Below are 27,846 nucleotides of genomic sequence, written 5' to 3'. Positions count from 1 at the left end.
GGATTGTCCACCTTGGCATGCTGCCACCACAACGATCACCAGAAAGAGCAGAATTAACGTTATGATGATAAAAACTACATTGGTAATAATTTAATTTTCATAAATGTTGCTGTGCTGTATGTCAATAGTTAAGTCACTGTAGACTTTCAATTTATTTTTCTTACAATTTTATCAGCGAGATTCAGGAATGATTTATTCATGCATACAAGTACTGTACCCTTTTGAACAACACCGTCTGTTACAATTAAAAAGGCACGGTTGTACCTTTCTAACTTCAATTATTCTTTAAGCTTTTCTTTCCTTATAATAAAGCAGCAAATTGCAAATTTACATTGCATCGGTTATTGTGTGTTTTGTCTAGAACATATTTTCAGTTTTAAAGGTGTTTTAAAATACACTCTGACCTTGTGGCTTGTTCAAAATGACTTGGAACAATGAAAAATCACATCCTAGCCATTTGTGTCTGAAATGCTTGCGTTTATTGGTTGATTTGCTTATGTGGATGTGGCACGCTTACGTGTCCTTCTCCCCTTTTATCATATATTATGTTCATACAAGTAATGAATGCGGTGGCATTTGTTACAGGTCTCTGACACTGGGAAGTCCTCCAAGTTTACCCCGATGTTCCTGCAGGGCCTTCACTATGGTAGAAAGAAACTAACACAAAGATATTGTCACTCGGGCTCATCTCAGAGACTCAAGTGCCAATATGTTCTCGGTGACAGATTAATGCAGTTCTGATTTCCGTCTTTTATTTCCCAGAGTAACATCTGGTGCACCATGTCCTTAATCAGGTAGTATGTGGTTATGAAAATGTATAAGTGCGTCATAAATTACAGAAATGTGAATTGCTTTACCTTACACGGTGTACTTAGTAAACGTATTTGTATTGTTCTGTTTTATTACAGACACGGAGGTGGTGTACAAAAACAGAGACGGGCATGTCCTCAAGTTCAATGTCGAAACAAATGAAACTAGGATATTACTGGAGAACACGACCTTTGTAAGTAGTGCGCTGATGACAAAACTCTGTGTGCTTTTCTTACAATTATGGTAATAATAATAACTGCTACTACTACTACTATTATAATAATTAATACAATAATAATAATATTAAAATTACATTCTCAGACCCCTTAATCCAACGCTGGGGGTTGAAACACTATCCCAGTATTATCCATCCATCCATCCATTATCCAACCCACTATATCCTAACTACAGTGTCACGGGGGTCTGCTGGAGCCAATCCCAGCCAACACAGGGCGCAAGGCAAGAAACAAACCCTGGGCAGGGTGCCAGCCCACCGCAGGGCACACACGCACACCAAGCACAATTTAGAATCGCCAATGCACCTAACCTGCATGTCTTTGGACTGTGGGAGGAAACCAGAGAACCTGGAGGAAACCAACACAGACACGGGGAGAACATGCAAGCTCCATGCAGGGAGGACCCGGGAAGTGATCCCAGGCCTCCTTACTGCGAGGCAGCAGCGCTACCCACTGTGCCACCGTGTCGAACTCCCAGTATTATATTTATCATTATTATTCTTTCCAGTTCTTTGGATTTCATAGATCTTTTTCAGCTGGTATTAAAACTGTGCTCGCTCAAAAAACCACGAAGGCCTTGGGTAGGAGCACATTTCAGGATTGTGTTTTTGTGAAATTTGTGAGACTTACCAGGAATGCTTATTGGGCTCATCTACTCTTGTCCTTGAAGACTACCAGACACACATACACACAGACATCCTATCCAGGCAAAGTCTCAAGTGGTGCCAAGTGCCAGTGATTTTGCAATATCCCATATAAGATACAGCTACACACGCATACATATAGAAATCTTTTCCCTACAAAGACTTAAGTGGTGCCATGTGCCAGTCACTCCGTGATATTTCACACAGGACACAACTACAGACACATACATATAGAGATCAAAGCCAGAGAAAGTCTTGAGTGGTGCCAGTCATTCCGTGATATTCCACATACAACTCAGCTACACACATGCACATAGAGATCCTATCCAGAAAATGCCTCGATTGGTGCCAAGTGCCAGTGACTCCACAATATTACACATAGGATACAACTACACACATATAAAAGTAGAAGTCCTTGGCATACAAAGACTTCAGTGGTGCCTAGTGCCAGTGACCCTGCAGTATTTCATCCAGGACACAGCTACACAAGCGTTCATATAGCGATCCTAGACAGACAACATCTCGAGTGGTGCCAAGTGCCAGTCACTCTGCGATATTCCACATATGACTCAGCTACACACACATACATGTAGCGATCCTTTCCAGACAATATCTCAAGTGGTGCCATGTGCCAGTCACTTCGTGATATTTCACACAGGACACAGCTACACACGTGTACATATAGAGATCAAAGCCAGACAAAGTCTTGAGTGGTGCCAGTCATTCCGCGATATTCCACATACAACTCAGCTACACACATGCACATAACGATCCTATCCAGAAAATGTCTCGATTGGTGCCAGTGACTCCACAATATTACACATAGGATACAACTACACACATATAAAAGTAGAAGTCCTTGGCATACAAAGACGTGAGTGGTGCCAAATGCCAGTGACTCTGCAATATTTCATCCAGGACACAGCTACATATGCATTCATATAGCGATCCTAGACAGACAACATCTCGAGTGGTGCCAAGTGCCAGTCACTCTGCGATATTCCACATATGACTCAGCTACACACACATACACGTAGCAATCCTATCCAGACAATATCTCAAGTGGTGCCACGGGCCAGTCACTCTGCAATATTACACACAGGACACAGCTACTACACATGCATACATATAGAGATCAAAGCCAGACAATGTCTTGAGTGGTGCCAGTCATTCCGTGATATTCCACATACAACTCAGCAACACACATGCACATAGCGATTCTATCCAGAAAATGTCTCGATTGGTGCCACTGACTCCACAATATTACACATAGGATACAACTACACACATATAAAAGTAGAAGTCCTTGGCATACAAAGACTTGAGTGGTGCCAAATGGCAGTGACTCTGCAATATTTCATCCAGGACACAGCTACACAAGCATTCATATAGCGATCCTAGGCAGACAACATCTCGAGTGGTGCCAAGTGCCAGTCACTCTGTGATATTCCACATATGACTCAGCTACACACACATACACGTAGCGATCCTTTCCAGACAATATCTCAAGTGGTGCCACGTGCCAGTCACTCCGCAATATTACACACTGTTCACAGCTACACACGCCTACATATAGAGATTCTAGCCAAATAAAGTCTCGAGTGGTGCCAAGTGCCATCACTCCACAATATTCTGCGTAAGATTCTCTAGATAGGGATTCTATGACTTCACTATCACCTGCACTAACTAGCACGGAGTTGTCATCGTGACACACATGAACACAGCTCTTTTGATTATGTGCCACTTACCAACCAAACTATGTCTTACTTTTAGCACAGTTGTTCTAATTATTGAGGAGTGACCTCTGTAGCCTTAATAATCCCTGTGAATAGGAAGATAGCGATCAGACTCACACTTGGTACTCTTTTATTATTTCAATCACTCTAGATAAAAGACAAAGTATAGAAAATATAGAAGCAGCGTGGTATTTATTAACATACTAGCTATGTAAGCCCATGGTGTAAAAAGCTCGGGGTCCTAGAAACTATTGAAATCATCAGAAAAAAATTGAAATGTAGAGATAGTCAGGTAATTGAAAGGAACTACTCTGGGCATCTTCTCTCCTAGGAGGATTCATTTTGCCGACATGGTTGCCTGGCTTGTGCGTTAGCGGAAGGAGGAAAAGTATGAGGGAAACCGTTTTACCAATGTTAGTGGATAAGCGACTTTGTCTTTCTTCAGTGGTTTCGTTTTGCTGACGTGCTCACCTCGCTTGTGTTATTAGCGGCTAAGCGGGTTTTCTGTTTCCTCAGAGGTGGAGCCCTCACCCCGACTCCACCTCTCACTTCTGGGCCAGACAGATGGACACACACACTTCCACACGTAGACGTTTATATACAAGATAAGAATACCAAATAGAAAAATATATAATAGAAAGTACAGCAAAGTCTCAATCTAGGCTTACTAGAAATTGAACATGTCAATGTTGTCGTGGGCGTCTTAGCGATCAGCGTTGTTCATAAGTTACAATCTCCAACGTCCAGATGAAATGATCAGATGTATCTTAATGTCTGATGTTGCTTCCTATGTTGTTGACTTTCTTCTAGGTTTGGTCCCTGGATGAGTTGTATTTATGTTCAAATGCCCACATGGGTTTCGGGAAATGTGATATGTACGTGTGATTGGTTGTCCTGATGGTGCACGACTCTGATCAGAGTGTTTGTAGCTCCACACTCCTTCCTTTCTCAAGGTTTAAGCTAATTCTGTAAAGTCTAACAGTATGACCTACCTTACGTTCCTAGGATATAAGTGAATTAAAACAAGTTCTGCGGCATTTGTACTTATTTCTCATTCCCAGGTCATAAACTAATTTGAAAAGAAAATGACTGGAACAGATGAACAAATTACTACAAAATACAAAAGGCTATTTGCCGTGCCTGTGCTTAAACTCTTGTAAATTCAGTCCATCGTGGTTTGTTTAAGCAGAATAATTAAAATTTAATATAAACAGTCTGCAGTTCAATAACTGGAGATTTTCCTCACCAGTGTAAGAGTTTAGGTCCATTCAGGGTTAGGGGAGGCTGGTCAATGCCAGCTCAGAGGAAAATGTCTGGCGTTAACTCTTTAATGGCTAATTTTTGCTTTATGCCCCCCACCCCCACCATAACCTTTCATCTATGGGGGAGGAGCGAAAGCTTTAGATTCGTTAAAGATTTCGATCTCTGGTTTTCGACTAATCTCAACGTTTTTGGGTCTGCTGATATAGAAAACATTGATATCTCGATGATGAGTACGTGTCTGTCTGTCTGTCTGTGTCTGTGTGTCACAGTTTCTTGAGGACGGTCAAGGGCTAAAACGGCTGGACCGAAAAATACCAAACTCGAAGCTTAAGCCTGTTATGAGATGATGGGACGTCAAGAAGGTTCACCACTTTTGATGGACCCTTGGTGGGATTGAGTCAATCTTAGTCATGACATCTCCTCTGACATTAGTGCCATGGGTGGCTCTGCCAGGACTGCACGACTCCTGATGGCATCGCTCAGGGGATCATTGACCAGGCAAACCACTCTGCCACATTAAGGCACCGCTGCAGTGGATGCTTTTAAATTATACGCCAAGCTCTTAAATCTCAGCAAAAGGATGTCAGCTGTGTAGACAGCAGGCTGATGTTGCTACTGCTTATAATTCTGTTCAAAATATTTAAGTGTGTTACACTCCAAAGGGAAAATCTATGCAAGGCCAGAGCTTCAGGTACAAGCACATAACATGGAGACATCAGCTCATTACAGGAAGAAGACAACATTAAGAAAAAGTTCAAGAATATAAAGCTTTCTTTTTCATTTTGGTACTGCTGTATAATTAAACAGAGTATATTTTTGTCTATGGTCAGAGACATCTGTCTTTATCATTAACCTTCCTGGGCATTCTTGGCATTGAGCCGTGAGCCCATTAATCAGGAGAGAGATTAGCCCACCCAAATGTCTGCAATTCATCATTATCTGTCCCTTTGAATCTTAATTTCTAGGAACAGATTCAAATGTAGAATGTCAAAGGCAATTATTGGTCTGCTAAAGCCAGGATATTCAGAAAGTGCATTACAGCTGATACATCCTATCTGAAGATTACAACAGTTCAAAGTTTTCATGTTAAGATGTGCAAGTTAAGTTGAGAATCTGAATTGTCCTGGTGGAATATCCAGGGGTGTGTGTGCATCACTGAGCCCCCGTGACTCTGGACAATGAAGCCCTAAGCAAAATTTTCCATTCTTAATAATGCCTGTCTGTTGTCTGACCACTTCTCTTTTATATACAATGCTCTTCTATCTATCTATCTATCTATCTATCTATCTATCTATCTATCTATCTATCTATCTATCTATCTATCTATCTATCTATCTATCTATCTATCTATCTATCTATCTATCTATCTATCTATCTATCTATCTATCTATCTATCTATCTATCTATCTATCTATCTATCTATCTATCTATCTATATCTATAGATATACTGTATAAGCCCCCGAATAAGAAAAGAACAGCAGACTTGCAATGGAGAATTCTGCATGGGATTGTGGTTACCAATTCCTTTTTAAAAATAATTGAGCAGAAAGAGGATGATACTTGTATATTTTGTGGACAAAAAGAAACGATATTCCACTTATTCTTGCAATGTATGAGACTGTTTTTTTTTTTCATTTTTTTAGTGAAATATGTAGTAGTTTAATTGGGAAATTTAACAATATCATGTTCATTTATAGAACAAAATATAATAAGGAAAATCGGCAAAAAGTTCAGCTATTAAACTATTTATTGGGTGAAGCAAAATTAGCAATTTTAAAGAGTCGAAATAATATACAATCTGGGACAGGAGCTACTGATGCTGTGATGATTTTCAAGATAAATGTACGCTCCAGAATAATAATGGAATATACGTATTATAAATTGATGAATACATTAGATTTATTTAAAAATGTGTGGGGGATTAAAGGGGTGCTTTGCTCAATTGATGATGGAGAACTAAAAATGAAGGTATGAGACATTATTGAAGCTCTCTTTTTTTGATTTTATGTTTTCTTATAATGATGTAAAATAGATGAGCTAATCGAACAGTGTAACATCATAACATTTCTGTTGAAGTTATGCTTTGGGACTTTTAAGTGCTTGTTTGATACGGGCTCAGGGGGTTTGAATTGTAAATTAGAAGAATGGAAAAGTTTTTGGGGTCATTTCAAATTAATATAAGAAATAGTATGTCAAAAAATCTATCTATCTATCTATCTATCTATCTATCTATCTATCTATCTATCTATCTATCTATCTATCTATCTATCTATCTATCTATCTATCTATCTATCTATCTATCTATCTATCTATCTATCTATCTATCTATCTATCTATCTATCTATCTATCTATCTATCTATCTACAATAGAGGATTTATACAAGGTAGGAGGTGGTCTTACATTTAACACCACTCCATTACAGGTTAAACTGGCCTGGTGTGGTTGAGAAAGGCAGCTAATCAGCTCATTGCTTGTCCTATTTGCCACCAGGATAGGCTCCAGTTTGTCTACATCCTGTACTGGCAAAGCAGCCACTTTAAATGTCTGGGTGTTCCTTTAACCCTTACTTTGAGTTTGATAATTAGATGAAATTAATCAGTACATAAGAAATGATTTGAATCAAATTTGACAGTCATGAAGAGAAATGTTGTATTGTTGATACCATAAGACCTGGGTAAATAATCAATAAATGCAGAACAACTGTTGTGGGCCAGAGTCTTGTTTTTCTCTTACAATGGATGCATGAAAAGCAATGTGAAAAGTGATGAAGTTTTTTTTTTTATTTGAATTATTGCTCTAAAAACAACAGCACTTATAATTTAAATAATCTTTTCTCTCAAATTTCAAATAATGCAGTTGGGTTTGATTCATGGCTTGTGTAGCATCTGTGCTGAGTCTGTTCTCCCTGTGGGATTCCCTTAAGATTCAAAGGCATGCAGATAGTTTATCTATGAAAATGACAAAATAGATAGAATTAGATAAATAGATGTGAAAGGCACTATATGATAGATAGATAGATAGATAGATAGATAGATAGATAGATAGATAGATAGATAGATAGATAGATAGATAGATAGATAGATAGATAGATAGATAGATAGATAGATAGATAGATAGATAGATAGATAGATAGATAGATAGATAGATAGATAGATAGATAGATAGATAGATAGATAGAATTATGTTTGTCCTGTGGCAAGGTGGGAATTTGGATTATTCTATAGATCCTAAATAAATAAATAAAATGCTATTATAAAAATCAAATACACACAAGGAGTTGCTAAAAAAGAAAGAAAACATCTGACTTTGCTAAATATGAATAAGAGCAGAGGGGCATTATAAAGGCGTATTGCCATAAGTACCCAGGAGTCCCAGTAGAGCCCCAGTTCTTGACACACTTCTACTTCTGCTCAGTAATGATTTGAATAAACATCACGCCTTGTCACAGAGGAGATGTGCAGCTTTATTCATAATGGCTGTAAGTTTACTCTTCATTCTCTAATACCTCCAGCAGGTCCAGAGAGCCCCCTATAACTGAGGCTGCCTTTTTTATTTTTGACTCAGTGGGCCTTTCTTGAAGTGATGTTACCAGCCCAGCACACCACACTGGCCATCACAGAGTTGTAAAAGATGTGAAGGAAATCGCTACTCACATTAAAGGAATGCCATCACCTAAGATAAAAGAATCTGCCCTTTCATCTAAGGTTTCTATGCTTTACTAGACCAGCTGAGCCTGTCATTGATGTAGACCCCCAAGTGCTTGCAGCGGTCCACCCAGCTCCACATCCACTATCTAAATAGTGACCTAGCATGGTGACCCTTTGATGCGGTGAAAGTCAATAACCAATTCCTTGGTTTTGGTGATTTTAATTGGGAGACAATGTCAAGGTTCTCCACTTGACTCCTTTTCTTTGTTTTATCCCCTTTATCGATGCACCCCTGTAAGTTGAGACTCATAAGAGAATTTCTTCATTTGACCTACCCTGGTGTTATTTGTATACTCTGAGGTGTACAGCGTGAAGAGTAAATGGGACCCACCAGTTCCTTGTGGTGCCCCAGAGTTGCTCACATAGTCCTTGAGCCTCACAAACTCCATTCTGCCTGACAGGTAGTCCAGGTGTGCTAAGCGACTGTCCATATAGCCATCCATTCCTTGTTACAGTTGCCCTGATTTGTATATGTTAAAGTGTCATTTTTTGTTTTTAAACATGGGCACCCTTGGTGACTTAAGCCTTTGGGCACTTTACTCCTGGATACCATTACCATCTACACTTCCAAACAGGTAATCCACCTAAAGCTAAGGCTTGAGCCAGCCCTTGGATGGGAGACCATGCGGAAAAAGCTTAGGTTACTGCTGGAAGAGGTGTTGGTGAAGCCAGCAGGGGGCGCTTATCCTGTAGTCTGAATGTGGATCTCAATGTCCCAGTGCAGTGATGGGGACACTGTGTTGTAGAAAAGGCACCGTCCTTATGGTGAGATGTAAAACCGAGGTCTGGACTCTGTGGTCATAAACAATCCTTGGACATCCTTTGAACAGAGTAGGAGGTTTCCTAATGTCCAGGCTAAATTGATCACCATGGCCATTTTGTCCCCATAATCCTCTCCAGCCCCTAATAGCTAATGTGTGGTGAGCATGCTGGTGCATAAATGGCCGCTGTTGCATCATCAGGGTGGATGCCACACATTGGTGGTAGCTGAAATGGTTCCTTCAGTGTCTTTTTAAAGCACTGTATAAATGTAATATTATTGTATTATTATTATTATCATATACTGTGGCCCCCAGTAAGCCTAATATGGATGAAAGCAGTATAGAAATGGATGTATGGAGGGACACATGATGTGGATAGTGCATCATATTTTAATGGACATGCAAGATCATCGATCCATTCTTTAACCCCCTTATCAAGTTCTGGGTTGCAGGAGGCTGCTGCCTATACTGGCAACGCCGGACACAAGGGGGGCACCAATACATGCACAAATATTACTGCAAACATGGCTCAAAAAAAAAAACTGCCACATTTGCAACAGTCTTGCTTTTCTTCTCAAGCCACAAAAGAATCGTCTTCTTCAGATGCTCCCTCTTCTTCTTTAATGTCTTTAATTTATTTTTGTTCTTCTGCTTGAACTCACTGATCAGGAAGTAAACTCCCATGTAAGGCTTCCAGATCCCTCGGCTCATAAATATTTCATCGTAGCTCTGTGTTTATCATGCAGAGAGAAGTCTCATTTTTCTGTTTAATTTTAGCGCACAGGGGGACGCCTCCATTTTTGTTGAGGCAATTCATCCAGTGGCTGCTATTTGATGTTGATATTTGTAACATCGCTCCACAGGTACTGTCTATCTTTGTTTCTTGTGACGGTTCTGTACACACCACGGCTTCTCAGTTAGTGCTACACAAAGCTGGGATGTCTGCTATGCTCTTTCCTCTACTGGAAACAGCAGCAACGCATTCAGGCTGCTGAGATTCATGCAACATTGAAGTGGAGCTATGGACAGTCAGTGTGCATCGGGAAAGGGGGCCTCCTCAAGGTCATCCACACTTGGAAATACAGTGGACAAAACAGACCATAATGCACACAAAAAAAAAAAAATTAAGTGGGATGAATACACTGCAATAGACTGATGTCCTCTCTAGGCTTTGGCTCTCCATTAACACTAAAACTGGATTAAACAGAACTCATCAATATGGGGGGGATTGTGGAGCAGAGCAGCTGGGTCTCTAGCTCTAGTAGGGCTGTTATGGGGGGGGGTGAACATGGAGATGCGGAGTGTTATGATGTGGAGTACTTCACAGAGGCTGACACCCTCTCAGGCCATGGGTTTGGAATGGGATGTCCAACAAGCCTATAGAGTTGTGGGGGTCAGGTGTTTGTAGACCTTTAGCGAAAAAGTGGATGTGTCATCAATCACTTATAGTGCCTTTCCATTCCATCAATTAGTTACACTGTACCTGTCATATCTATCTATCTATCTATCTATTATATAGTGCCTTTCATATCTATCTATCTATCTATCTATCTATCTATCTATCTATCTATCTATCTATCTATCTATCTATCTATCTATCTATCTATCTATCTATCTATCTATCTATCTATCTATTATATAGTGCCTTTCATATCTATCTATCTATCTATCTATCATACTTGACCTTTGTATATATTGCATATATTATATTGTATTGTGCCTTTCATATCTACAGTACATACAGGGTCTTTGTAAGGTAGGAACAGGTCTAATAGTGCCTTTCACTGCTATCTATCTATCTATCCATCCATCCAGTATCCAACCCGCAATATCCTAACTACAGGGTCACGGGGGTCTGCTAGTGCCAATCCCAGCCCACCGCAGGGTGCGCACACACACACACACCAAGCACACAATAGGGACAATTTAGAATCTCCAGTGCACCTAACCTGCATGTCTTTGGGTTGTGGAAGGAAACCGGAGCACCCGGAAGAGACCCACGCAGACACGGGGAGAACATGCAAACTCCACGCAGGGAGGACCCAGGGAGCTAATCTATCTATCTGTCTATCTATGTATTATATAGTGCCTTTCCTATCTATCTATCTATCTATTATATAGTGCCTTTCCTATCTATCTATCTATCTATCTATCTATCTATCTATCTAATAGTGCCTTTCCTATCTATCTATCTATCTATTATATAGTGCCTTTCCTATCTATCTATCTATCTATCTATCTATCTATCTATCTATCTATCTATCTATCTATCTATCTATCTATCTATCTATCTATCTATCTATCTATCTATTATATAGTGCCTTTCCTATCTATCTATCTATCTATCTATCTATCTATCTATCTATCTATCTATCTATCTATCATACTTGACCTTTGTATATATTGCATATATTATATTGTATTGTGCCTTTCATATCTACAGTACATACAGGGTCTTTGTTAGGTAGGAACAGGTCTTAGATTTGACAGGTTAAACTGGCCAGGTGTGGCTAACAATGGCTCCTGATTGGCTGCTTGCTTGTTCCATTTGTTGCCAGAATAGGCTCCTCATTGGTCTGTCCAGCAGAGCCTCATGTTAACTCAGCCAGGCCTCATTTACTACCTGCTGGTTTCAGCCAGAGCAGCCCCCAAAATGAGGAGCAGGCAAAACAACTTTAAATATCATAAAATGTCCCTCAAGAGGAAGGATGACCTTAAACCCTATTCTTAAATTAAAATGTGTATGAGAAGATATGGATTGGCTGGCATCCCTGCTAGGATGGATGGAACCTTAATCGGCCCAGTAGCCTTTATAATGGACAGCTGGACCTCCTGCACAGGATGGATAATTCCTTGCATTTCCTGTAGTCCTTCTGGGTGTCATGGAAGCCACCAGGGGAGCTGCCGGAAAAACAATCTTTTACTTTAGGGAGCTCCTGCCTGTCCTGAATGTGATAATCCTTGTACCCCCTCTTTACACTGATTGGTCATTTGATTATATTTAGTTTTGGCATGACTAATGCGTGATCTGGAATTGAAATGCAATACACTCGAAAGTGAAATGCAATATGTTTGCTTTATTTTAAGTTATGACAAACAAATTATGGACGTGAATTAAAAGGCTGTTTGCTTTCATATAGTATTTGAAATTGTGTGCATTTGGTCGCTCTAATGTTTTTCATTATAGGCCTTTAACTGGATGCCAAAGTTAAATGTACCACATTCATGTGCATTGCATTTTAATGTAATGATAATAATAATTCATTACATTTATATAGCGCTTTTCTCACTACTCAAAGCGCTATCCACACAGGGAGGACCCGGCAAGCAAACCCATAATCTTCCACAGTCTCCTTACTGCAAAGCAGCAGCACTACCACTGCGCCACCTGTGAGGTAGTAGTTAATGTAGTTTGCATTTAATTTTGCCATAATCTTCCATACTTTCTTGTCCGTAAAAATGGCTGGGCATATACTGTATTCTGATACTTTGATGGATTTGGCATCCATAACCTTGAACCTGAATTGAGCCCAATGGATGGATGGCTGATGGATTTGTTACCAAGCAGAGCAAAACAAATGCATCATTTAGTTATTTTATTTTCATTCAAGAGTGTGACTAATGGTTATTCTCACTTTATTCATCCAGTTTTTGCTTTGTGACAGCCTGATTCAGCGGGCATCTGAATACCGTTACAGTAGCGTTAATTGTTTGGGTGGCGCAGGAACAGGCGTGTTATGGATTAGCCATAAAGATGAGACGAGATGGCTTATTAAACACGGATGACAAGATGTCAGGAGAGGGGTCAAGAGGGGAAATTTGATGACACCATTAAGAAAATAGATTTGCCATATTGACTACTTGAGCGTGACTTAAGTGTTCATTTTCGGTGATTAGAATAAAATAGATGCCAGCCACAGCTTTAGTGAGCACCGCACTCCAAATAAAAAAAGCGTCAACACGGGATGTGGACAGCGAAGCTGCTAATCTGTCTCCGGCTGCCGCGGCCGCCGCTGTCTCCTTTAATAAGTCTTTCAGATTTTGTTCTTTTGATTTATTACATTGTTAGGAACCCTGCATTAAATAATTTATATTTATCGCATCGGAAGGTAGAGTTTGGAAACGCAGGACTTGGAATTGCTACACTCACCTTGAGTTAAATATGAAAACTCATTATTTTTTATATTTTTAATGAAATGTTTATTTTTTTGAAGGGAGGTAGTTTTGAACATGAAGGAGCACGATGGCCCAGCGTTAATACTTAGGACTGCTAGCTTTACCGATTTGGGTGGTGGCTGCCAATCACTCCATAGCATCATAGGAGCAGATTCTCAATGAACCAAGTGGAAGCCAGGTAGACACCATAGGAGGTCCACCTCTGTGTGCTTTAAATTTAGCGTCTTATCTTTTGAATCCAGATACTGGATGCCCACTTTTCATATGACACTCAGGTGTCTGAAATGCTAACATACAGAACATCCTAACAATATGCTATTGTCGGAATAGATTGGTGGCACAGTGATTAGTGGCACTGTGTCATAGCCCTAGGAGGCTGCAGTCACATTCTGCCCACAGCTGTTGTGATGTTAGCTTGTTCCTCCATAACCAGATAAAGACATAAGGACTTCAAGAAGATCCCTGATGTAGACCGTCTCTAATTGAGATCTTGTCTGTTACCTGAGTCCCTGTTCCCTGATCAATATCCAAGAGAGTCCTCACATACTTCTCTGGTCCTCCTTTCGCTTTCATGCACCTCCAGACTTCTTGACGTGACACTCCATAATGAGCCTTCTCCTAATCAACAAACACCATATGCCACCCTTTTTGTTTTTCGTGATGCCCACCTACGCTCTGTCTCAATGCAAAGACTGAATCAGCTATTCTTCTCTTTGCAATGGAACTAAACCGCTCCTCCACTATGTTGGTCTCTTCCCTAAGCCTTCTCTCTTTAACCCTTCATTGTGTGTGACATCAACGTTAACCCTTGTGGACACCAGGGGGAGCTCCAGCTTCTCAAACATCCAACACAAGCAGGCTTGGACACAAGTATAAAAGCATATGTGGGGAACCATTCTCTGTAAGTGTTTCCCACAGCACCAAGTACAAGTACAACAATAAAGCACCTCTATACTTTGTCCTTCTCTCTTCCTCTCTTCGTCACGGCCTCCTAAACTCCTCCTGGCAAGCTTTGTCCTCCTCCTTCCTCCTGACTCCAGCTCTTGGAACTGAGGATGGCAGCTCCTTTTATCTTTGACCCGGAGGTACACGAGGTCCAAAAGCACTTCCAGATGAGGTGCAAACCCCTTGAAATAGGGCTCCCTAGTCCCTGCAACACCCCACCTGGCAGCACCCACGAAACTCAACAAAGCCGATCTGACAAACTCCAAGTCCCATGATGACCTGTGGGAATCCATGACACTGCTGCAACCCAGGGGGACTGCCATCTACTGTTATGGGGGAGACAATTTCCTGTACTTGCTGTCTTCCCATGTTTTTCCCAACTGAGGACATCCCTCACACCCTCTTTAGTTTCCATGAACATGAATATTACCCTTCTTCTTATAAATGGGTACAATCACCCTGTTCCTCCACTCCTCTGGTGTTCTCTCCTCTTCAAAGATCTTCTACATGACATCCCAAAACACATCTCTACCTCTTCCCCTGAACTTACGTTGCTATTTTATATGGTCCTGTTGCATTTCTATTCTTAATCCTTTGTTAGTACCTCCTTTACTGCCCCGTCCTTATTCTTGGCACTAGTCCTATATTTGGGATTCCATTCCCGTATACTTCCTAGAGCTGCTGGAGAGTAAGGTAGGATCAAGCAAACGCGTGCCAAAAGAAATCGCTCAGTCTAAAATTTCATTTTAAAAGATTTTGTGAAAATTCAAAGCAATCAATCCACACAAGAATAAAGAAAAAACAACAGCAACATTTATTTCTATAGCACATTTTCATACAAATGATGTATCTCAAAGTGCTTTACATAATGAAGAAAGAGAAAAAAGACAAAATAAATAAGAAAATAGAATTAGGGAACACTAATTAACAAAGAATAAAAATAAGGTCTGCTGGCCAGGGAGGACAGGAAAAACAAAAAAAACTCCAGACGTCTTGAGAAAAAAAATAAAATCTGCAGGGGTTCTGAGGCCACGAGACGAGACCACCCAGCCCCCTCTAGGCATTCTACCTAACAAAAATGACCTCAATCAGTCGTCATGGTATTCAGGGTTCACGTGAAAGAACTTGATGATGACGGTCATGTGGACTTCTGGCCTTTGATCTATTAATGTATGGACATCACTGTGCTTTGATCAGGTGGTGGTGGCCACAGAAAACCGGAAAAAGAAATAGTTAGAATATACCAATTCAATTCAGCTTGTGGGGGTTATAAGAACCTCCCGTAGATTATGCGCTAATATATAAGCATACATTTCATATAACTTTGAATAACTAGCAAATGGCTTTTCCACTTCCCTTGGATATTCTTCATTCAACGGCTTTGCAAAGTACCCCTTCCATCTATTCTTGATCCTATCATGCTCACTCAAGACCATGCCTTGTTCATCTTTCATTGGCTCTTTTTGACTGAAATCTTTCCCAACTTTGTTCTTGGTCTTCACTATTCTAAAAAATCATTCTCTTGCAAATGTTTGTCTCCAGTTTTTCATACATCTCCACTAAAGCTTTTGCCTTGGCTCTTGTCACTGTCCTCTCAACCTTCTTGTTTGTTTGTCTTCCTAGACATTGCTCTATCTTACTTCTTTCGCTGATTGGTACCATATCCTCTTTGCTGCCTTCTTGACCATAATTTTTGCTAAGATGTCGTGTTTTGTGACACTCGGATGGAGGAAGTAGAAAGGAAGCTGAAATAATGGAGAAGGGATTTGGAAGGATTGAAGATAAGTAAGAAGAGCAGAATTGATGATCAGAATTCAGAAGTTAGTCTGCAGGGAGAGGAAAGAGTGGGTACATTGAAATATCTAGGATCAGTGGTAGACCAAGATGGAAAATTAGATGCAGAGATAACCCAAAGAGTGCAGAAGGAAGAAGGTATCAGGAGTATTGCGTGATCAAAGAATTAGGGCAAAGGTTAAAGGCCAGGTTTTTAAGACAGTGGTAAGACCAGCAATGATGGATGGCGCTGAGACTTGGGCAGTGAAGGGAGAGTAGGAGAAGAAGTTGGATGTTACAGAAATGAGAATGTGGAGATGGTTATGTGAAGTTACAAAAAAGGACAGAAGTAGAAATGACACATTCAGAAGTTCAACAAAAGTGGTGGAGACATCTAAGAAAGAACAGGAAAAGGAGACTGAAGTGGTGTGGGCATGCGATGAGAAGAGACAATGAACATGTGAGTGAAAGAGTGATGGACATGGAGAAGAGAAAGTGAGGGAGGACAAAGCAGAGGTGGATAGATAAAGTAAAAGAAGGTCTGAAGGAGAAGAGACTGACTGGGGAAGAGGTACAGGACCGAGCTGAATGGAGAAGGTTGATCAAGCACATCGACCCCACATAGAAGTGGGTAAAGATAAAGAGGAAGTAGAAGTGGTAGCCCAAGATGGAGAATCTGATGCAGGTGTAGGAGAAGTGTGCGATCAAAGGACTAAGGTGACAGTTAAAGGTCAGGTTTTTAAGACAGGGGTAAGAACAGAATTGAGAAGAACAATTATAAAGGTTTGGGGAGTCCATCCCATATAATGTAACACTACCAATATTGTGCAATGAGTAATCATAAATGACTGAGTCATCATTGACTAAACAAGAGGATTAACATTCCGGTTTAATTAGAAGGAGAAATGAAGAGGTGGGATCACGGGCAGAAATAAGGTCTTGTAGGAGGGAGTGGTGTAGTATTGGCCGTAAGTGGAGCCTTAGGGGTTTTTTTCTTCTGATGGTCTGCAGAAGAGGGAGAGAAGACATTAGTACTGATTATCAACCTAAGTCCCTGTGTCTTACTCCTAGTTAAGTCCTTAGACTGCCTCCAATGCGAATGTGTGTGACACCAATAATGATGTATGGAGCTGAGACCTGGGTAGAAAAGTGAGGGTAAGAGAAGATGTTAGATGTGACAGAAATGAGAATGTGGTGATGAATGTGTGGAGTTACAAAAGTACAGAAGAAGAAATGAGAAAATGGGAGAGAAATTACAGCAAAGTAGGTTGAAGTAATATGGTCATGTGATGAGAAGAGACCATGAATATGCTGGCAAAAGAGTGATGGGAATGGAAGTACAGGAATAGGGAAAGTGAGGGAGGCTGAAACAGAGGTGGATGGATAAAGAAAAAGAAGATCAGAAGGAAAAGAGTCTGACTAGGGAAGATGTGTGTGGAGAAGACTGATCGAGTGCATCGACCGCACACAAAACTGGGAAAAGATAAAGAGGAGGAAGAAGAAGAAAGTTAAAGAGTAAGCAGCTCTAGTGACTTAGTAAAATTACAATTACTTAATTGATGCCTTTATCTAAGGTTAACAACATTAGAAGTTAATGAGGAGAGACAATGAACAAGTGGACCAAAGAGTGATGGGAATGGAAGTGCTGAAGAAGAGAAAGTAAGGGATTCTGAAGCAAAGGTGGATAGATAATGTAAAAGAAGGTTTGAAGGAAAAGGGTCTTACTTGGCTGGAGGCATAGGAATGAGCTGAGGAGAAGGTTGATCAGGCACATCAACCCCACATAGAAGTGAGAAATGATGAAAAGCAAGAAGTAGAAGAAGCATCATGTTCTTTATGTGCTTTCTTGGGATTCTGCTTCAGAATATCTTTTTTTCCCCCCAAAAGTATTCATATTCTGTTAACTAGTAACTTTAAATTGGCCTCATGTGCATGAGTACGACTAGCAGTGGACCGGCACCTCACTCCAGGTTTGTACTCAGCACAGCAAAGGTACGCTCCTGTGACTCCAAATTGGAATAACCTGGTATAGAAAATGGATGAGGGTGGCACTGTGGAACATTTATTAGTACTCGTGCTTCCCAGTTATAGGAGAGCAGGGACCAAAGCCTGATCGTTTAGTGAGGATTATTGTTTTGTGCCTTTCTTGTAGTGAGAGAATGGGAATCAATAATGGATATCTAAATTTGCTGAAGATGTTATATTCCTCACCCTCAGCCGTTTGCCCTCACAAATTCTCCAATCTCCCATTCCTTCTCCATTGAAAAGTGGGTCAAACAGGGTTGTCCACGTTCCCTTTCCCTCTTCGATCTACCCCTTGAACCTTTGGCAATAGTGATCCGTAACTCTCAGCTGTTAACACCTACTCTATCCATCCATCCATCCATTTTCCAACCCGCTGAATCCGAACACAGGGTCACGGGGGTCTGCTGAAGCCAATCCCAGCCAACACAGGGCACAAGGCAGGAAACAATCCTGGGCAGGGTGCCAACCCACCGCAGGACACACACAAACACACCCACACACCAAGCACACACTAGGGCCAATTTAGAATCGCCAATCCACCTAACCTGCATGTCTTTGGAATGTGGGAGGAAACCGGAGCGCCCGGAGGAAACCCACGCAGACACGGGGAGAACATGCAAACTCCACACAGGGAGGACCCGGGAATCGAACCCAGGTCTCCAGATCTCCCAACTGCGAGGCAGCAGCGCTACCCACTGCGCCACCGTGCCGCCCCACCTACTGTATAACTCTGTAATAGTTCTTCTCACAAATTTTTTCTCTATGTTGAAGATGTTCTCATTTACCTTGCTACATTGAATTCAAAAAGTCAGTCAGTCAGTCATTTCCTAACCCACTATATCCTAACACAGGGTCAAAGGTTCTGCTGGAGCCAATCCCAGCCAGCACAGGGCAGGAACAAATCCCTGGGCAGGGTGCCAACCCACCATAGGGCACATACACACCCACTAGGGACAATTTAGGATCGCCAATGCACCTAACCTGCATGTCTTTGGACTGTGGGAGGAAACCGGAGGACCCAGAGGAAACCCACACAGACATGGGGAGAACATACAAACTCCACGCAGGGAGGACCCGGGAAATGAACCCAGGTCTCCTTACTGCGAGGCAGCAGTGCTACCACTGCATGCCGCCACCGTGCCGCCAGTTCAAAAAGTATTCAATTTAATTTATTGTGTTATAGGATGAAATTCAAAATGGATAAATTTAACATTTTTTGCCCATCCGCCTACACTCAGTACCCACAATGACAAGGTGAAAATCTGTTTTCAGAAAGTTTTTTTTTTCTCCTTGAGAAAATGGCAAGAGCTTTGTAAGAAATGATCCACTTATTTTGATATTTGTATTTATTTATTTATTATGAAGACAAACTCAGTTTTACAGAAATCGTTATGTTCGTCAATGCTTAGGGAAAAACTAAGGAATAAGTGTATTTGTAAAATGGATTGTGACCACACATGGGCGCCACTGAGCGTCAAACCCTAAACACAATCCTGAATCCAAATCACATTTTTTTATTCAATTAGACACCTTTAATAGGTTCATTTCTTTTTATATGGCTCACCACAGCACAGCAAATTATCCTTTTTTCTTCTATTGCACCTCTGCTCCTCCAAGTAAGTTTTGCCCGACTACATTCATGACTCAGGCTCTCCACATGAAGTCGAGGGTCAACTTTCAACCCAACCCAGAAGTACGTCCGGTGTCAAAACCTCATCTTCGGGAAGCACTCGAACCCTTACCTTCTGCTAGCTCTCCCTGGTGCCCCCAAAAAAAGGGACCCAACAGCACAACCCTACGAGATCACAACTTTCAATCGCAGACGACTATACCAGGGATCGCCATAAGGGATGCCGCCACCAAACCTATGCAGGAACAACCTGCACATGGTCAACAGTCTCCCATTGTCCCATACTTTGCATCTCAACCAGGATAAGTAATAGTCCATTTCTATTTTATCCATCCTGTAAGTTGGCATTGCAGTTGCGTCCTCAGTTCCTTTCTGCTGCTGCTGGGATATCTAAACTGGTGAACTGCTCTTCTGCGTGTCTAATGATGTTGGCCTCCTGGCATTTTAAGGAATGAGAATCCATCTCAGCCATGAAGCTACTCCTTCCAAACATGGATGGATGGATAGATAGATAGATAGATAGATAGATAGATAGATAGATAGATAGATAGATAGATAGATAGATAGATAGATAGATAGATAGATAGATAGATAGATAGATAGATACTTTATTAATCCCAGGGGGAAATTCACATACTCCAGCAGCAAAAAATATTAAATTAAAGAGTAATAAAAAATGCAGGTAAAAAACAGACAATAACTTGAATAATGTTAGGGTTATAATTTTGAAACAGTAAATGCATGATAAGTTTCATAACTTGATTAGTTGTGTCATTTTTATCTCTTTTCTCTTTTAGGTAACATTCATAGTTGCAAAATATCAAGTTTCCCCAGACCTCAGATATGTTCTTCTTGCTTATGATGTCAAGCAGGTAAGAAGCATTACCTTGATCATATGTACCGTTACATTTATAAACAGTGTGTATTAGCCAATATTAAACTATAGACTCCATAATTTCATTTTTTAATCATGACCATTTGAAATGTGCTAATTTACCAATAAGTGTCAGGATTGGGCTGTGCCCCGAGCCACAACGGGTGTCTGGAATTTTTCTTTGTCCCTTCAACTATCAGCATTAATAGTAATTACATATTTGGAAGGACACTTCAAATATCATTTTGGTTTCTTTTCTTCAACAAATCCAAAAGTAGATACAAATACAAACTGGGCTAATTACCAAGTAGTAGTGATGAGTGAACCTTGCTAAGATCACTTTGCTGTGAATTTGATGAAATCAAGGAAATGCCAGGGAACTTCGCTGGACTCTATGAAATGCACTGAATCAATGGAGAAGGAGGAACTGAACTAATACTGAGTGGATTATAATGATGCAGTGGTGTTTTATTTGCCTGTCTCTGAGGGCTGGAGAAGCGTCTGCCATCTATATGGGACTGACTGCTTGTTGTGGCTAAAAATGTGACCTGAGCTGTGAGGTGGCAGTGCTAACCACTGTGCCACCGTGCTTCAAACAACAAAAGACGCAGACAGAATGGCTACAAGGTACTAATAAGTAAAAAACAAAAACAAAAAACGGACGGTATCCTGGGGGTTCTCCTCTCAGATCTGGACCAAGGCATCACTGAGCTCCTGGACAGTCTGAGGCGTTGGATGGACCGAAACATAATGTCCCACCCAGAGTTGTTCTATTGGATTGAGTTCAGGCGAGTGAGTGTGGGGGCCAGTCAATGGTATCAGTTCCTTCATTCCTTGGGGTGGTATCACCTAGGGCTGTCCTAACAGCATCATAAGCCCCCGGGCAAAGTAGTGCACAGGGACCCCTGTTTCGACAGCAAAAGAGAAATGTACATAGGCATCAGAAACATCATGGGTCCCTATGTTCCTGGGGCCCCGAGCCAGTGCCCATTGTGCCCATGCATTAAGACGGCCCTGGTATCACCTACCTATGAAGAACTTGGAAGGTGACCCTCTGATGTGCATGTGTGACTTGTATATGTGATATAAGCTGACACTTGTCTGACAGGTGAAACATGGCTTCATGCAGAATCCTTACATTAATAAAGTGGTTCACAAACTGTGGGACGGGCCCCCCTAGGGGGGCGCAAAGTAACAAAAAGGGGGGGCGTGAAGATGTGTTAATAAAAGAAAACAAGAATCGAAAATATGAAAAATACATCTATTGAAACCAAAACAAATTAACTTAAACTACATTCTGATACTAGAAAAATAAATATAGAGTTAGATAAATGTCGATGAAAGTTAAGTAGGTAAATTAAAATATGCATTTATGATATATCATTAATTAAAAAAAAAACAAATCGGTATTAGTGGCATCTTTCAAAAAAACGTTAGGGGGGTTGCGATTAAAACTGTTATGAAAACTCGGGTCGCAAATACTTAAAGGTTGAGAAACGCTGCATTAATACATAAGGCAATGAATAATTCCAAAAACTTAAACAGTGTCGGGTGGAGATTAAAAATATTAAAACAAATAATTAAATTAACCACAAGATTTTTTATTGCTTTAAAGCCAACACTGAGCCTCGGTACCTCCATTTTAAAAACTGATGTCTCCTCAGCTCACCGTTTTCGGTCTCCTCAGCACAAGAAGACGTCCTCTGACAGGCCCACACAACTTTTGTGTCAAGCTCGTGTCCCTCGGTGCCACCCCTTGGCCTTCAGCGGGGCTCCCATGATCCCTGTTCCCTTCTCCTGCTCCCATCAATCTTCATTCAGCGACAGCCCACTCAGAGTAGTTTGTCTCTCCTGCTCCATGGATGCTCCGTATCCACACCGAACACTCTGTGGCAGCCCAGAGTTGCAGTGCTGTTAATTGAAACAGCCACACTGCCACAGACCCCTGTGGTGTAGCGGGTCTACAGCTCATGTCGAAAGGGCCAGTTTTAAATAAATAATCGCCGCACTCGCGGCTTAGAGAGAGGATCTGGTAAGTGTGGCGGATCGGTTCCCAGGGTGATTCGTTGATGCGGGCGATTCTCACTTAAGTGCACAGGTGAGGAGTCGTCCGGATCCGTAATTGTTCCCGGGAGCTGTTGATTGCCACAGCTGATCCACGTCCCCATAATATAGAGAAGCGCAAGGCGGATAGCAGGAAGATGGATGAGAAAAAGTAAAAGAAACGAAAGACGGAGGTTGCAGAGGAAGAAAGCAGGAAGCAGTGTGGGGAAAGCCGGTGCGTGCGTGAGAGGGAGAAAGAGAGAGAGCGAACAACAAGAACATTTATTTCTATAGCACATTTTCATACAAAAAGTAGCTCAAAGTGCTTTACATAATGAAGAAAAGAAAAATAAAAGACAAAATAAGAAATTAAAATAAGACAACACTAATTAACATAAAATAAGAGTAAGGTCCGATGGCCAGGGTGGACAGAAAAAACAAAAAAAAACTCCAGAAAGCTGGAGAAAAAAATTAAATCTGTAGGGGTTCCAGGCCACGAGACCACCCAGTCCCCTCTGAGCATTCTACCTAACATAAATGAAATAGTCCTGTTTGTAGTTAGGGTTCTCACGGAGTCACTTGATGCTGATGGTCATACAGACTCCTGGGTTTTAATCCATCCATCACTGTTGGAACATCATGGTGCTTTGAGTAGATGGTGGTGGCTCAAGCACGTAGGCAGCTGGACAATGAGCCCTAGTGGGGTGTTTGGCCAACACCGAGGGCAGTTGGTAGTGGTCCCTCCCGCTGAGCATTCTGAGGAGCGGGAGTGACCAGAAGAAGGATGGCTCCCCGTGGAAGACAGCTGGAGGTATCGGGAGGCTTGGGTGATGGAGCGTCCTGGCTGTTGGGGAAAAGCCATGTCTTGGTCTGGAGGGAGCGTATCCGAAGCCAGAGTTTGGGAAACCTCCAGATCAGGAATGGAAAGAAGGTCAGCTGCAGGAAGGGCGACTCCCCTGTTGAGAACCCTGATGGGAGAAGCAAGGGAGCCGCCAGGTAAAAGAAGGCACTGTGCTTTGGTTTTTAAAGAGACTGCTTCCAGCATTGTTTTAAACTCGGTTTTAAAGGATTTATTTATTGTTTAAACACTCCACCATCTCACTTCTGTTTTTACTGGATTATTTATTGAAGAAACTGCGATGCCCAGCACTTTATTTAATTTTGAACACTTGTTTTTGTTGTGGGCGGCATGGTGGCGCTGCTACCTCGCAGTTGGGAGACCTGGGGACCCGGGTTCGATTCCCGGGTCCTCCCTGCGTGGAGTTTGCATGTTCTCCCCGTGTCTGCGTGGGTTTCCTCCGGGCGCTCCGGTTTCCTCCCACAGTTGAAAGTTATGCAGGTTAGGTGGATTGGCGATTCTAAATTGGCCCTAGTGTGCGCTTGGTGTGTGGGTGTGTTTGTGTGTGTCCTGTGGTGTGTTGGCACCCTGCTCGGGATTGGTTCCTGCCTTGTGCCCTGTGTTGGCTGGGATTGGCTCTAGCAGACCCCCGTGACCCTGTGTTCGGATTCAGCGGGTTGGAAAATGGATGGATGTTTTTGTTGTTGGTTTTTAATAAAAGCACTTGACACTTTTGCACCATCCCCTTGTTTCATTGTTATGCCTCACTGCCAAGCGCATCGGTGACATTACCGACGGTGTCGGGTTCAAGGGCTCCCAAAAGCAAGAAGGTTGTGTGGAGCAGAGCCCGCCTCGTCACAGTAGACAACCATATCTAATACTAGTAATACCTTCATTTTTTTATATTTTCTTATCAATCAGTCTTAACTTTATATAGCCTCATGCACCATTTATAAGGTAAGCGGGCTAACGTTATTATTGTACGCCATCAAAGGTACAATCAAAATGTCAGAAGTTTACTATATTATTAAAAATGCACTCAGAAGTAAAGCTTGTAAAAGGTCACCACCACTCAGGCAATGACTTCCGGCCTGCTTTCTTTTAGAGCATCTTAATGAATATCCACACAATATCACACAGTTATATTTCAGCTGGGGTTCCTCCCTGCCTGCCATTCATTTTCTTTTTTAATGTCCTTTTGATTCTTTTGCTGGTGGTAATGGTGTTGCTGGTGTCGATTATTTACATTATTGTGTTTTTCTTATTAGTTGTGTGCATATGCTTTCTACATGCCTATTTATAATCTTTCTCTGTGTGCCATCTGTTTTGTGGGTGGTCCCCAAGAGGTGGGGCCACCTGCCCATCAACATTAAGGGCCTCCCTCAATCCTAAAGAGGCTGAGGAAACCCATAGTCCCTTGCAGTTCATTGAATGCGCTTGTAGAGTTGGTGAGTTTTAGTGTTTATTGCTTTGTTTGCGGTTTATTGTTTTTTATTCTTTGGATTTGTGTTTTTGGGACATGTTTGCCTTGGTTTACCTTTGCCTTTTCAGGTAGCCCCAGTTGTGCCTTTTATACTCTTCAGAGTTTCATAGTTTCAGAGCAATTTCTTGGATTATAAATCTGTTTATAAAGATCTTGTGACTTCCCTTTGTGGTTAGAGCAGTTCTGATGGTTCTCCCCGCTTTGACACTTCATGACTGGAAATTTGTGCCCCATCTGTGAAGGTCAGGTAATGATGTTGGATGAGAAGCTCTGGCTTGCAGTTGGTGTTCCGTTTCATCCCAAAGGTTATTCAGTAGGGTTGAGATCAGCGGTCTGTCCAAGCTACTCCATTCACTCTTTTGCCCACATATTCCTCGTCTCTCCTCTTCACATGTCCCCACCACTTCTCCCTCCTGTCCTGCACTTTCTAAGATGTCTCCCACATTCTTGTTGTTCCACTGATTGTCTAGTTTCTTATTCTGTCCGTTCTCGTAACTCCACACATTCATCTCATCATACTCATTTCTGCCATATTTAACTTCTTCTCCTGCGCTTCCTTTCCCGGCCATGTCTCTGCTCCATTCTTCATTAACTCTAACCACCTGTGGGCCAGCCCAACTTGGCGCCGGTCCCAAGACAAGATCAATAGAGTAGGTTAGTGTCTGGAAGGGCGTCTGGCTACAAAACTTGAGCCAAAACCTTAATGATGGGATCATCCAGTCAGCTTCGGAAAATGCTTACTCTGAACACGCTATACACAACTGTCCATGAGGAAAACACTCCTGTGTCAGATCACTTTCTGCTTTTCCTTATGACTTGGCTTTTATTGATGGTGTCATCGACTGAGGGAACGGACAGTCCGCAAAACGACCAACCGGGTCGTCAATTCATTCTCATTTCTGCCACATCTAACTTCTCCTGCTCTCCCTTCACTGCCCATGTCTCTGCTCCATGCATCATTGGTGGTCTTACCACTGTCATAAAAACCTGACCTTTAACCTTCACCCTACTTATTTGATCCCACAATAGATAGATAGATAGATAGATAGATAGATAGATAGATAGATAGATAGATAGATAGATAGATAGATAGATAGATAGATAGATAGATAGATAGATAGATAGATAGATAGATAGATAGATAGATAGATAGATAGATAGATAGATAGATAGATAGATACTTTATTAATCCCAAGGGGGAAATTCACAATACTCCTGATGCCTTCTATCCAATTTTTCCATCCACACTGCACTCTATGGGTCATCCTGGTGTCTAATTCTCCATCTTGGGCTACCACTGATCCTAGCAATTTAAATGTATCCACTCTTTTCAATTAGGATAACATATGAATCTTGATAATCATTAATCCTTACATTTTCTTCAAAGCCCTTCTCCATTCTTCCAACTTCTTCTCCTCTTTCTCATTTCCGGTGCAACACAACACAATGTCATCAGCACAAAGCCTGCACCAGGGGCATTGGTCTTTTATCCCAACACATCCATAAGCAGATCAAAGAGGTAAGGACTTCAACAAGACCCCTGGGGCAGACCTCCTCCAACTGGGATCTTGTCTCTTACCCCACCTGAGTCCTCACTCCCTCCTGTGGACAATCCTCACACACTTCTCTGGTTCTCCTTTCTCTGTCATAGCACCACCAGACACTTGATGTGCCATTTCTGTCAGAGGCCTTCTCCAAGTCAATAAACTCCATATTCCCACCTTTCTGTATTTCTTCATACTTCTCTATGGATTGTCTCAATGCAAAGACTACATCAGTCATTGCGTTCATTCTGTCCTCCTCTAATACTTCCATGGGGTCCAGAGTGTGTCTTATGTGTCTTCAGCTCTCCCTTTACAGCTCAGATCTCAGCTCCATCCATCATTGCTGGTCTTACCACTGTCTTAAAAACTTGACCTTTAACCTTTGTCTTAATTCTTTGATCACACATTACTCCTGATGCCTTCTTCCAATCGCCCCATCCACACTCCACTATGTGGGTTATCTCTGTGTCTAATTTTCCATCATGGGCTGCTACTGATCCTCGATATTTAAACTTCTCTACTCTTTTCAATAGCTCTCCCTATAGGCTAACGTTTGAATCCCGGTCATCATTAAATCTGTCTTCTTCCTGTTCTTCCAAAGCTCTTCTCCATTCTTCCAACTTCCTCTCCTCTTCCTCTTTTATGGTGCTACACAATACAATGCCATCAGCACAAACCCTGCACCAGCAGATTGGTCTTTAATCCCACAAGTCAACACATCCATAAGCAGATCAACGTAAAGAACACCCCTGGTGCAGACCTCCTCCAACTGGGATCTTGTCTGTAACCCCACCAGAGTCCTCACTCTCTCATTCATATCCTGGACAATCCTCACACAATTTTCCTGTCCTCCTTTCTCTCTCATTCACCACCAGACCACTTCATGTGCCACTTCTATCATAGGCCTTCTCCAAGTCAATAACTCCATATTCCCACCTTTCTGTTTTTCTCTATGAGTTGTCTCAAATCAAAACTTGAATCAGTCATTGCGTTCATTCTGTCCTCGTCTAATACTTCCATGGAGTCCATTCTTCCAATTTCCTCTCCACTTCCTCTTTTCTGGTGCTACACAAAACAATATCATTAGCCCATGCCTGCACTGGAGGGGGGGATTGGTCTTTTATCCCATGACTCAACACATCCATAACCAGATCAACAAGGTAAGGACATCAAGAAGACCCCTGGCCCAGACCTAAGTAAAATTCTTCTCTTTACAATAAAATGCAGTCATCCCACATAAAGAGGCCACCACGACCTCTTGTGTGTTCACGTATCGCACCCATACTGATGAGTAGTATCATGGCAACCAAGGGTGACGTTATGAGTGCGTGGTGCCTGAATGGTTATATATAAAGT

At 41.7% G+C, this 27,846-nt stretch overlaps 1 protein-coding gene across 2 annotated transcripts in view; it reads left to right on the top strand.

The window, feature by feature from the left end:
* Positions 1 to 27,846, top strand: part of LOC114656373 (inactive dipeptidyl peptidase 10-like) — a 992,193-nt gene that overhangs the window by 726,652 nt on the left and 237,695 nt on the right. For both annotated transcript variants that reach the window (XM_051930748.1, XM_051930749.1), the window contains exons 4-5: positions 909 to 1,003; positions 20,506 to 20,580. In XM_051930748.1, the coding sequence (XP_051786708.1) occupies positions 909 to 1,003; positions 20,506 to 20,580 (170 nt within the window). The remainder of the gene's footprint in view (positions 1 to 908; positions 1,004 to 20,505; positions 20,581 to 27,846) is intronic.

Source organism: Erpetoichthys calabaricus, chromosome 8, assembly GCF_900747795.2.
Source record: "Erpetoichthys calabaricus chromosome 8, fErpCal1.3, whole genome shotgun sequence".
NCBI lineage: Eukaryota > Metazoa > Chordata > Cladistia > Polypteriformes > Polypteridae > Erpetoichthys > Erpetoichthys calabaricus.
The sequence above is the reverse complement of the archived record's forward strand: the minus strand, read 5'-3'. Positions and strand labels throughout refer to the sequence as shown.